Source organism: Bos indicus x Bos taurus, chromosome 7 (genome assembly GCF_003369695.1).
Source record: "Bos indicus x Bos taurus breed Angus x Brahman F1 hybrid chromosome 7, Bos_hybrid_MaternalHap_v2.0, whole genome shotgun sequence".
Lineage (NCBI taxonomy): Eukaryota > Metazoa > Chordata > Mammalia > Artiodactyla > Bovidae > Bos > Bos indicus x Bos taurus.
The window spans coordinates 105,808,356-105,821,109 of NC_040082.1; the positions used below are offsets into that span (position 1 = coordinate 105,808,356).

The 12,754-nt window shown below is 54.8% G+C and overlaps 1 protein-coding gene across 1 annotated transcript in view; it reads right to left on the reverse strand.

The window, feature by feature from the left end:
• The window catches only part of ELL (elongation factor for RNA polymerase II), a 79,324-nt gene extending 68,766 nt beyond the window's left edge, over window positions 1–10,558 (reverse strand). The window contains exon 1 of the mRNA XM_027548305.1: window positions 10,387–10,558. Within this exon, the coding sequence (XP_027404106.1) occupies window positions 10,387–10,521 (135 nt within the window). The 5' untranslated portion in view covers window positions 10,522–10,558. The remainder of the gene's footprint in view (window positions 1–10,386) is intronic.
• Window positions 10,559–12,754: the final 2,196 nt, after the last annotated feature.

Here is a 12,754-nt window from a genome sequence, read left to right on the forward strand (position 1 = left end):
GACTGCAGCTCTCGTAAGAGTCACAAGTATCTCAGTGCATTTTAAAGGCTCGAAGACCACCTCTCACTCGTCAGAATGGTTACTACCAACAAGAGAAAACAGCAAGTGCTGGTGAGGATGTCTACTCACCAGGCTCCTCTGTCCATGGGGATTCTCCAGGCAAGAAGACTGGAGTCGATTGCCATTTTCTTGTCCAGGGGATCTTCCCAACCCAGGGATCAAACCAGCGTTTCTTAAGTCTCCTGCACTGGCAGATGGGTTCTTTACCACTGGCACCTCCTGGGAAGCCTAGCAAACTTGTAGAGACAGACAACAGAACTGCAGCTCCTAGAGACAGAAAACAGAATTGTGGCGCCAGGGGCTGAGGGAGGAAAAAACGGGCAGATGAACAAGCTCTGGAGATGGACGACGGTGATGGCTGCAAAGTCATGTGAATGTACTTCGTGGCACGGAACTGCATACTTGCAAATGGTTAAGATGGCAAATGTATGCTATGTGAACAATAATAAAAAAGAATCTTAAGGCTCTGAGAGGTCCCAGGTTTAAGACTGGGGTTGACTCGTCTTAGCACTGGCAAGGCCTCCCTGACCACAACCTGCCCCCAGTCCTGCCTGTCACAGGAGGAAGCCCCCGGGGGAAAATGTTCACACACAGAGTGAAGTCAGCCATGGGGTTGAGACTTCCACAGGGAGCCCAGGAAGGGGTGGCAGCCATCTACACCCACACAAAGAAGAGCAGCCACAGCAACTCACCCAGGGCTTCCCTGGATGACGAAATTAACCCCAGCTTCCGGCTCAGGCACCTCTTACCCCCACCTCCTCCAGCTGCCCCCCAACTCCCAGCCTCCCTACTTCAGCTGCTCTCTCAGACCTCACGCAGACATTCCTGGTACTCCCCATGGGGTTTCGCGTGCCCTGCACCCCCCCCCAGGGCACCTCCTGCCCATCCCCACCGTGTTTCTCCCTCCCTCCCGCGTCTTCACCCAGCCCTCCGCTGGCCTCCCCCACAGGGATGCGGAGGCTGCAGGGCAAAGCCAACTCAATCCGTCTAATGAACAGGACATGGCGGCCACGGGCACGCAGCCAGGTGGGCAGAGAGGTAGGCCAGGGACTCCTCAGGCCCTCATGCCCGTGTCCTGCCACTCCTGCCCAGAAAGAAGCCAAAGGGCCCAGGAAAGGGCAGGGGTGGGCCCTCACTGCTCGGCTCTGACACACCTTTGCCAGGGCCACACGCAGCCAAGCTGCCGATGGAGGGGAGAGCACTCCCCAACCCTGCAGCACGCCTGGGGACCAGCATTTTCGAATGGAGGGAGGTGTGACCCCTCGAGGCTGCCCTCGCGTGAGTCCCCAAAGCCACACGCTTGGGCACAACCTGAAGGCAAAGACAGAGCCACCACAGCCCGGACTCTGGGCCTGACTCCTCACGCTCCACCATCAGCAGCCACTAGCCCAGAGGGCTTGGCAGTCAGCCCGCGTGTCTCCAGAAACCTGGTCATGCCCTCCTGCCCCCCTCAACTCCAGCTGCGCTCTGCTCGCCGCCTGCTCCACCACCACTGTCCACCGAGACCACAGAGGGGACCAAGAAGAGGGAGGCACGAGGGGGCCCAGCTCCCTCCAACACCGTGTGGTGGACTTCCAGGCGCAGGAACATAGCTCAAAAAGACCGAGGAAATTCACTTAATTGCCATTCTTCATTTTACAAAAAAATCTTTGACTGTATAGACAAAGAAGTCAGTGTTTTATACTCTGAAGGCCTTCACGTTCTCAGTCATTCGTAGCATGCACACTCACAGCGGGGGAGGCAGGGGTGCTCAGCGTCCATGTGCCTCACCTGCCTGATCTGGGAGGCCAGTACACCTGCAGGGGTGGCTTCAACCAGGGAACCTGAGGCTGGGGAAGAAGCCAGTAGCCCAGGAGCTGGCTGGAGCCAGGCCACCCGATCCCATCGCGGAGCCTCCTTCAACAGAGACACCTCCTTGTGAGGACATCCTCCCGGCATATCTAAGATGGACACAGAGCAGCCAGGCAAACCACGAGGAGCTGACACCCTCCCGACAGGCATAGGTTGTAGAAACCAGAGGTACTGGGAGACCACACGCTCGGGATAGGTGTCCCCGTGCCGCGCCTCAATTTCCCTTGCTGAAGGCCTACCAGGAGGACGCTGATGATGGACCAACGACACTGAGCATTAACCTTGGCCCTCAGTCACCAGCAGCTTATTAATTTCTTGAAAGCAGAGCAGGCCAAGGCAGGCTGAACTACCCCAGGACTGCCTGTTCAGGAGTGTGCCTAGGAACCCTAGGAAGTGCTGAGCAGGTTTTGGGCCCCTGACCCAATGTTCTCTGTGCGTGGACAATATAGCCCACTTGTTGTCTGCCCAGGAAGCTGACTAGAGGTGACACTGACCCCCAAACGCTGTCTAAGGTCCAGGGCCCAGCCTTGGCTCTCCCAGCATCCAGAACATCCACTGTCCAGGAGCTGGTAAAGCCAGCACAATCGAGGAAACCTGCCACCCAGCTGCCCCCGAGCCACAAACACAATCCAAGAACCAGAAAAGAAAGGCTGCTGGCTTCCATGGCTGTCACATCCATCCAAAACCACCTCTAAATTGCACTCGGTAGGACTCTGGCAAGAAGCTCATGACATCCACACCCTGAGACAAAGGCAGCAACCCAGAAAGACATAGGCCCTGCAGCAGCCGTTGCCAGGGCCACACACACGTCCTCCACCTCGCCCCCTCATCGTTTACCCTCCGCAGACCTGCAGCGGCTCTTGGATGGGCCACAGCTGCCTTTCCTCCCCTGCCAAGAGTCACTCCAGAGGTGACCACCAGCGTCTCTAAAAGCCCTGCAAAAGCTGACTCTCACAAACCTACCTCAAGCACGACAACGAGCCAGGCCCGCAAAGGCATTTCTGCTCCGTGGCCAGAATCAGGAGGGGTCAGGTACGTGCACCTTCCCCAACCAGGCGCAGGCGGCAGCCCCAGTACTTCCACGTGTGTCCCCCCGCCTGACCCCAGGGGACCCCAGCTCAGGCATCCAAGTTTCTACCCCCAGGCTCCCCTGCCCCATGCCTGACCGAGCTGACAGTCCAACACCACAAAACAGCCCATGTCCCTCCTGTGCCTCGGTTTCGCCAGACAAGAGTTCAGTTGCTCAGCACCTGCGAGCTTCGGCTCTGCCCCTCTGCAATTCTGCATCTCTGCACAGCCCTGCTCAGCACAGGACAGAGGGCAAGGCTCCAGGCACCTGGGAACCCCCAGGGTCGGTGTGACGCCGGAGGACTACAGACCTGTTCAGAGTCTGCACTGCAGGAGAAAACGCAGCCACTAAAAAGCAAAGCTTAGCACTGTGATTTAAAGGGGAAAAAAAAGCTCATACAGTTTTGGGGAAGAATTGAGACCTAAGATTATGTAAGGGGCTTCTCTGGTGGTTGAGTGGTTAACTACTGAGCAGTGATTCTGGAGTCCAAGAAATTAAAATCTGTCACTGCTTCCACTTTTTCCCCTTCTAGCTGCCATAAAATGATGGGACCAGATGCCATGATCTTAAGTTTTGGGGGTTTTTTTAGTTTAGTTTTTTTAATGTTCCGTTTTAAGCCAGTTTTTTCCATTCTCCTCTTTCACCCTCAAGAGGCTCTTTAGTTCCTCTTCACTACTGAGCCTGCAAGCCGCAACTAAAGAGCAGCCCGTGCCCAGCAACAAAGACCCAGCACAGCTAAAAGTAAGTATTTTTTAACAATAACATTTTAAATTAAAAGAATACTACATGAGAACACCACTGTGATACCTCAGTGCCTAGATGCAAGAAAGAGGAGGGCACCAAGGTGTCAACACAGCCCATGGGAACAGCGAATCACTAGCATTCATCACTGAGCTATACTGCTTTATGGTAGAAAGAAAGAAATTCTGACCCACGTCACTTTTAAATAGGAGCTCAGTGACCCCAAAAGGCTTCCCTGATAGCTCAGTTGGTAAAGAATCTGCCTGTAATGCAGGAGACCTCGGTTCAATTCCTGGGTCGGGAAGATCCACTGGAGAAGGGACAGGCTACCCACTCCAGTATTCTTGGGCTTCCCTTGTGGCTCAGCTGGTAAAGAATCTGCCGGCAATGTGGGAGACCTGGGTTCGATCCCTGGGTTGGGAAGATCCCCTGGGGAAGGAAAGGCTACCCACTCCGGTATTCTGGCCTGGAGGATTCCATGAACTGTGTGGTTCACGAGTTCGTAAAGAGTCAGACACGACTGAGCAACATTCACTTCACTTCAGTGACCCCACAAACTTCCCAAACCCGTGAGGGCCCCCTCCCCTCTGGAGGGGTTGTGGCAAGTCACCAACACCCCCCTCTGGCCTGGTGACTCAGCCAGGAGCCACAGCTCAGTGTGGCCAGGGAGGGCCCAGCTAGGAGGATATAATTAGCATCAGACTCCAGCGCAGCCACTTGGTGCGGGGACAGGAGCTCTCCCCCTGGATGCTTTGCTCGGACAGAAATGCACATCGCGGCTGTCTGTGCCACCTACTGCACAACTGGTCAGAGGCTGTCTCTGGAGGGACTGTTCTAGAACACATCCCTTTGGGCTCTGGGTGACTGCAGAGTGGCCACGGATTGCAAAAGATGACATCTCAGACAACTCCAGGTCACGCGAGCCACCGAGAAGAAAGACCAAAAAGAAGGTCATACAGGTAGAGCAAGGGAGCGAGGCCCTACAAAGGAGGAACCCAGGGGAGGCAAACCCCAAGGCGCAGGAGGGACTGAGAGCCGGGCCCATCGAGCAGGGCTGCTGCCACAAAGAGGCAGCTCTCTCAAAACCAGAGTCTGATCTGGGACCAGGAGAAGCAGTCTTGTTTTTCAAGATGTCACAATCCGGGTATGATGTCAAAACTACTTCAAGGGTGATGAACTCTGGCCTTGCCGATGAGTCAACAGAGGATGGGTTTCCGAGAGCCGACGACTGTTTACACACAGTCACCATGGCGAATGGCTGCCGGAAACCCAGTCAAGGGTCACAGCTGCCAACGGGGGCTTGGCCCCTCACACACAGCCTCACAGGCTAACCACAGAAATGACCAGCACTTGCCCCACACCCCTCAGTACCTGTGAGGCACGCGCCTTCTGGGAGGGACTCCCCACCCTTCAGAGGGGCAAAGCTCAAGGCCACACACCGCGTCACTGCCCTCCAGCCAGGTGCCCGACTCCTGGCCCATCTCAGCTGCGAGATGCCGTCAGGAGACTCAGCCTCCAGGAGTCTTGACCTGTGTCCTCATCTGAGCAATAGGAACCACTCCCCACCTGGGGCTGACAGCCAGGAGACAAGATGAAGTCACGTGTACAGCTCAGGCCAGCGCCAGCACGTGGGGCATGATCCATAGGCACTGGTCATCACCTGCAGGTCTTCTCAAAGGAGAGGGGACACGGGACAGCCAAAGCTGGCAACTTCAGGCACCTGCATGGCCACTCACGTCACCAACACTCCCAGGAGCCTAGAATGCTGGCATTTCATAAGGACTTGAGACCACAGTGGGACTCCCTTTCAGAGCTAGGTCCCAGTGGCTCAAATTCCCTCCTAATTTGAGAGGCAGCCTGGGCCAGTGAGGACAATCCAAGGGACCTCAGCTAGCAACACTGCCCTTCAGAGCCTCAACTGCCCACAAAGAACAGTGTGAACAAGAAGTTAGTCTACCAGCCAAGACTGTCAAGAAGATACTATGTGCCTGGACAAAGGGCTTACAGGGACCTGGCTGGAAGCCAGGAGGGGCAGCGAATTTAGCCAGTCGCTATTCCTAAAGACAGCCCATCTGACAGACAGACATGGCTGGCAAGAAGCCACCACCAGTTAGGGCCAAGTGGGGTGCCCCACCCCAGGAAGGGGAGACAAACCCACCTCCTGGGGCCTCACCAAGGCGGAGGGGAGCAGAGGCTAAATTAAGGCTCCTCCTGCCACTGGTGTCCAAGCTGAGGCCCACGCAGCTAGCCCCTTAGCAGCAGGCGAGCAGCCCCCAGTGTAAGTCCAGAACAGTCTTATGGTATTTGCTGCAGAGCCCCTCTTCCTACGCCCGTCCCAGGACAGAGCCCTGTAGCCGCCTCCACCCCTTTACCTAGCCCCCAGCCCCCACCCTCAGCAAACACCCTCCCCAGCCCCTCATGTTTCAAGGCCTGTATATGTGCCATGCCTGGAACCCCTACCCCTTCCTCCCTGGGGACCCCTCGCCTGGCAGACCTCAGCTCTGGCATGCCCTAAGCATGCCTCTCTTAATCAGCGGCCTTTCACGCCGCCCCATTTTATTTCCTTCCTGACACTGACCGCTGACAAGCTCTTTATGCCGATTTCGGTGCCACCCTGTTCATTATCTGTCCCCTGCCTCTAGCATTCCAGCTAGAGAGACTAGGGACACATTCTGGTTGCTGGTAAACATCTAGCCCCTGAACGGTGTCCCTGTACAGACCAGGCACTCAAATCAGATTCAGGAAGATAGCCTCCCATAGTCTCTGCTCGGAGAACGCAATGGCACCCCACTCCAGTACTCTTGCCTGGACAATCCCATGGACAGAGGAGCCTGGTGAGCTGCAGTCCATGGGGTCACTAAGAGTCAGACACAACTGAGTGACTTCACTTTCACTTTTCACTTTCATGCACTGGAGAAGGAAATGCCAACCCACTGAAGTGTTCTTGCCTGGAGAATCTCAGAGACAGGGGAGCCTGGTGGGCTGCCATCTACAGGGTCACACAGAGTCGGACACGACTGAAGCGACTTAGCAGCAGCAGCAGCAACAGTCTTTGCTCAAACCTCCAGGTGGGAACCGGCCCTGGGTCCCCACACCAAGTGCTGAGAACCTGTGAGGGATCAGGGCTGCGCACATGCCAAAAGAATCCCAAAAGCCCCAAGAGGAGAAGCCAGAGCTCAGAGAGGGCAGGGCCCGAGATCCTGGGAGTCTGGAGAGAAGGACTGGCCGCTGGGAGGGCTCAGGTACTAGGACTTTCACAGTCCCGAGAGAAGAATCCAGAGCTCAGAGAGGGTTGGGCGCTGAGACACCCCAACCCTGAGGGCGGGATTAGGAGCTAAGAGGGCTCAGGTACTGGGACACTCATAATCCTGAAGAGAAGAAGGATCCGGAGCAGCCACTGGGATGCTCTGAGGAGGAGGAGCTGGACTGGGAGGGGTCAGGCACAGAACCAAGGCCTCATGCAGGTACACCTGAGATGCAGAGATTCAAACCCAGACAGGCTCCAATTCGCAGGCCTCTTGGGCCCTTCCCTGAGCCCTCAATTTTCCCTAAACAACATCATCTTCCTCTTCATTAAGAAACTTATAATCCAGCAGAGGAAAGGATCACTCAGCAACAGATCCATCAAATCTGACGATGAAATATCCAGGTGATCGAGGAAGGTGCCCCAGCATCGTCGGAGTCACTGTCAGGGACACTTCTCTGAACAGACCCATGATGTGACCTTGGAGTGATGTGCTGTGTTTACACGTCCTCTCTCTTCTCTCCCGGAAGTAACCCATCACAGCAAAAAGGGAGAGCCACGGGAGTGCCTTGGGACACACGCTAGACTGCCCGACACCCCAGTGTGGACAGTGGCAGCCACACGTGACTTCACCTTTACCTTCCACCACGTTCCAGGCTGGTCACCGGGTCTACACAAAGGCAGCTCAGACTCCAGACCCCTCGAGAGACGGAAGCTGTCAGGGACTCCTACTTGGGCTAGTCCAACAGCTAGGATTACAGGCTCCTGGAAGCCACAGAGAAAGTTTGGAAGGAAGCTCCTCGCCAGTCCCCTGCCACATCTGAGTTTGTAAGACCTCTTTGCCATTACAGCTCACCCTTGAACAACACCAGGGTTAGGGACACCAAGCCCCTAGCAGTCAAAAATCCTGAATAAACTTTACAGTCGGCTCTCCATATCCTGAGTTCCACATCTGCAGAGTCAACCAACCTAGTACTATCGTATGTGTTTGGTGAAAAAAAGAAACCCATGTATAAGTGGGCACTTCAAACTTGTGCTGTCCAAGGGGCAACTTAAAGTAAAACATAAACATAAAGTAACAACATAAAGTACAACACAGACAACATAAAGTAAGAGTGAAAACCCTCCCTCTCCACCGGTTGCAGTTGCTAAACCACGTAGTCGCAGTGCTAGAAAAGAGAAAACGCTGAACTGTGACGGTCGTACAAATGGGGATGCAACAAAACATGTATTGTGCTAAGAGCCAATACGCAGCTCTAGGCACACAGGTTCATCAGGTCACCTTCCCGTGCCCACCACCCAGGAACACCGAATGACCGCGCTGCCCCGGGCTTACCTCAGGCCACGACACTGCCCGTCTGGTAGGATTAACTACGAAATTGCCAAGAAACTTAAATCACCTGTCAGCCTCTGAGAAAAATGGAAGTTTGAGTCACCCCCAAAACTCAGCCCCACCTGTCAGGTTAACACGACCGACTTGCAGGAGCAGCTCTGCGAGGGAGCCCCTTCTGGCTGACCAATACTGACGTACACAGCTGGGCTCTGTGTGGGACGAACTGGAGTCTGCAGTTATACCTTCACCCTCACAGGAGGAAGATCCAGCTTAAGGGATGTAACCAACACCCTAAATTAAAAATAGCAGCGTGACAGCATGAGGTGGACGCACAGGCGGGCCTTCCGGGCGACTGGAGCCAGGGAGGGCAGCATGGCAGGGAAGGCGGGGCTCCCAAGCCACCGTGACCAGGTGCCAAGTTCACCTTATTTACACGGCGCAGGAGCTCTCCCCCAGCTGTTTCGAGGAAAGCCCACCTTCCCGCAGAACGAGTCGGAATTGCCCAGGGGGAAAAGACTTTGGGCTGGGATTCCACAAGGAAGGGAGGCTCCAGCTGGCCATCCGGCCCCCTCCTCACCTGCAGAGGCACCCCAGCCTCACCTGGGGGAATCCCTTTTGGACAAGGTGGGCACTCGCTCTTCCAAAATAGACGAATTCCCAGTTCAATGAAGGGGAAACCGAGACACGAGGACAGGAAGGAAACTGCCCCCCAAAGTGGGAAGAAGGGCGGGAAGGGTGGGCACTGGGAACAAAACAGGGAAAGAAATTCCGGGCTTAGCTAATGGTGCCGAACAAGCCCAGGGCAGGAAGAAAGCCGCATTCCTTCCTAGTTAGTCTCTCTCCTAACCCGCCCGAGGCCCCCCCATCCCCAGTATACACACACACACACACACACACACACACACACACACACACGTACACACAGGGCAGGGCCTCCCTGAACCTGACACCAGACCCAACCCCCTAACCACGGGCTATGAAGCCCCTACTTTCCAGGCAAAGAGGAAAAGGACCCCCCCCAACCATTTCCCCTCAGGACCTGACCATTGGACACCTGCAACTTCTGTCCCAACACAGGAGGAGGGCGCCATGACACAAACAGAAATGGGAAGAAGCAGCTTCTGACCACGGGCCCAGATGTGCTCCCCAGTCAGGCCTAGAGAGATGGTGCACAGAAGCCCATCCCCAACACCCCCTCCCCCGGTGGGCCAGGTGGCAGAACTGAAACGCCTCCAACTTCCCCAGAAGGGCCCAAATCGGCCCCTGTGAAGTGTGAGAGTCAGCGGGCAGGTGCAGTGGCCAGAGTGCCTCCCCAGGTGCCCACCCCAGGCTCCCAGCCTAGGAAAGACTCCAAGCCAGCAACTCCCACCCCCAGCAACACCCCCTTAGAAAGACTCCCTCTTCCTAAAGGTGTCCAGCGGTTCAGGGTCACCTGAGGAACTGGGGAAACGCTGTCAGGCTCTGCCCAAACTTCCCTTCCCAAGAAATAAGAGTGAACCCAACTCCAGGAGCCTCCCTGGAAAGCGTCAAAGACGGCTCCCAAGCGCAGACAGAACCTCCCCACACAAAGTGAACAGGACCCTAGAGGCGCCCCGACAGCGGTGACCCACTGACCCACCCTGCCAGTGACCTAGACGGAAAAGCTGTTCCCGGGAACGCAGTCAGCCATCCTTACCAGTCTCCCTGCCAAGCAGCCAGACAGAGAAGTCCTAACCCCCGACCTCCTGTGCTCGGACAGCGCTACCTCCACCCGCTCCCCTGGTCAGGTGAGAAAACTAGTTCCTGCCCAGGTGCCGGGTGAGTCCGGAAAGGCCCCGGACGCCTCCAGGTGCCGACAAAGACGCCCCCCGGATCAGGCGCGCGAGTTCTGGCCCTTCGGCCGCCCTCGGCCGCCAGCCAGGGTCGCCTCCCGAGCCGAGGTTCCCCGCTCTCCGAGTGGGACATGCGCCCACCCCGCGGCCCGCTGGCCCAGAAACCCGCGAGCAACACCTCAGACGCCGGACCCCGCACCCCCAAGCCAGGACGCCGCGGAGAGGGGCGCGCGAGGCCGACCTGCGCCCCGACGCCCGCGCCGAGTCCGACGCTCACCTGGCTGGCGCGGTAGCTCTCGAAGGCCCTCAGGGCACTGTCGGTGAGCTTCACATGGAACACGGACACCTTGCTGCCGTCGCTCACCCGCCCGCACGACAGCCCGTAGCTCCGATCCTCCTTCAGCGCCGCCATCTTGCGACCATCGCTCCCCCGCCCCCCGCTTCCCGGCTCCTGGGCCAGCGGCGCGCCGGCCACGCCCCACCCCGCCGCCCGCTGACGCACTGCATTATTCATGAACGCGGCTGGCCACGCCCCCTAGGGGCTGGGCTGGCGCCGCATTGCCCGCCGACGTGCTGCATTATTCATGAATGCGGCTAGCCGCACAGCGCTACAGGCCGAAGACGGCCCGCAGTCACCGCCCCTGTTTTCTGCATATTCATAAGGATGGATGGCCCCACCTCTCAAGGCCCCCAGAGGCGTCCACTTCCGTGCCCGGACTCCGCCCCGACACGCGCACTCCTTCAGGCCCCGCCTCAATGTGTATTATTCATAACCCTGACTCAGCCAGGCGCGTCGAAGCCCCGCCCCACTAGCCGCTGACGTGATGTATTATTTATGAGGTCTCTTCAAGTCTTCCGTCTTTGGCTTCTGTGGAGAGCCCCAGCGAGGGCGTGGAGGGACGGGGCTGCGCAAAACACGTGGGGGCGCGGAAGCAGGGGCTGGCTGGGTGAGTGGGCGTGTCTATGCAAACCGAGCCCGAATTGGACGCTGGGTTGCGCTGGTGGCTCTTCCCTAAGGTGGGCCCGGGGCTGTTGGGGAATCCTGGGGGTTAGTGAACTTTGCCCTTCTCTAAGAGTAGACTTTTTATAGAATAAAATCCTACATTCCCAAAGGACCTTGAGGAGATGGCGGTTATCCAGCTCTCCCATTTAAAAAATGTCACATATCATAAAATTAACCCATTTAAAGTGTACAATTTTTTTAATACCAAATTCAGACTTAAACTGAAAAAAGTAGGGAAAACCACTAGACCATTCAGGTATGACCTAAATCAAATCCCTTATGATTATAGAGTGTAAGTGAGAAATAGATTTAAGGGACTAGATCTGGTAACAGAGTGCCTGATGAACTATGGATGGAAGTTCACGACATTGTACAGGAGACACGGATCAAGACCATTCCCAAGAAAAAGAAATGCAAAAAAGCAAAATGGCTGTCTGAGGAGGCCTTACAAATAGCTGTGAAAAGAAGAGAAGCAAAAAGCAACGGAAAAAAGGAAAGATATACCCATTTGAATGCAGAGTTCCAAAGAATAGCAAGGAGAGATAAGAAAGCCTTCTTCAATGATCAGTGCAAAGAAATACAGGAAAACAATAGAATGGGAAAGATTAAAGATCTCTTCAAGAAAAATAAGAGATACCAAGGGAACATTTCATGCAAAGATGGGCTCAATGAAGGGCATAAATGGTATGGACCTAACAGAAGCAGAAGATATTAAGAAGAGGTGGCAAGAATACACAGAAGAACTGTACAAAAAACATCTTCACAAGCCAGATAACCACAATGATGTGATCACCCACCTAGAGCCAGACATCCTGGAATGCTAAGTCAAGTGGGCCTTAGGAAGAATCACTATGAACAAGCTAGTGGAGGTGATGGAATTCCAATTGAGCTATTTCAAATCCTGGAAGATGATGCTGTGAAAGTGCTGCAGTCAATATGCCAGCAAATTTGGAATACTCAGCAGTGGCCACAGGACTAGAAAAGGTCAGTTTTCATTCCAATCACAAAGAAAGGCAATGCCAAAGAATGCACAAACTACCGCACAATTGCACTCATCTCACATGCTAGCAAAGTAATGCTCAAAATTCTCCAAGCCAGGATTCAGCAATACGTGAACCGTGACCTTCCAGATGTTCAAGCTGGTTTTGGAAAAGGCAGAAGAACCAGAGATCAAATTGCCAACATCTGCTGGATCATCGAAAAGCAAAAGAATTCCAGAAAAACTTCTACTTCTGCTTTATTGATTATGCCAAAGGCTTTGACTGTGTAAATCACAATAAACTGTGGAAAATTCTGAAAGAGATGGGTATACCAGACCGCCAGACCTGCCTCTTGAGAAATCTGTATGCAGGTCAGGAAGCAACAGTTAGAACTGGACATGGAACAACAGACTGGTTCCAAATTGGGAAAGGAGTACATCAAGGCTGCATATTGTCACCCTGCTTATTTAACTTATATGCAGAATACATCATGCAAAATGCTGGACTGGATGAAGCACAAGCTGGAATCAAGATTGCTGGGAGAAATATCAATATCCTCAGATACGCAGATGACACCACCCTTTTAGCAGAAAGTGAAGAAGAACTAAAGAGACTCTTGATGAAAATGAAAGAGGAGAGTGAAAAAGTTGGCTTAAAACTCA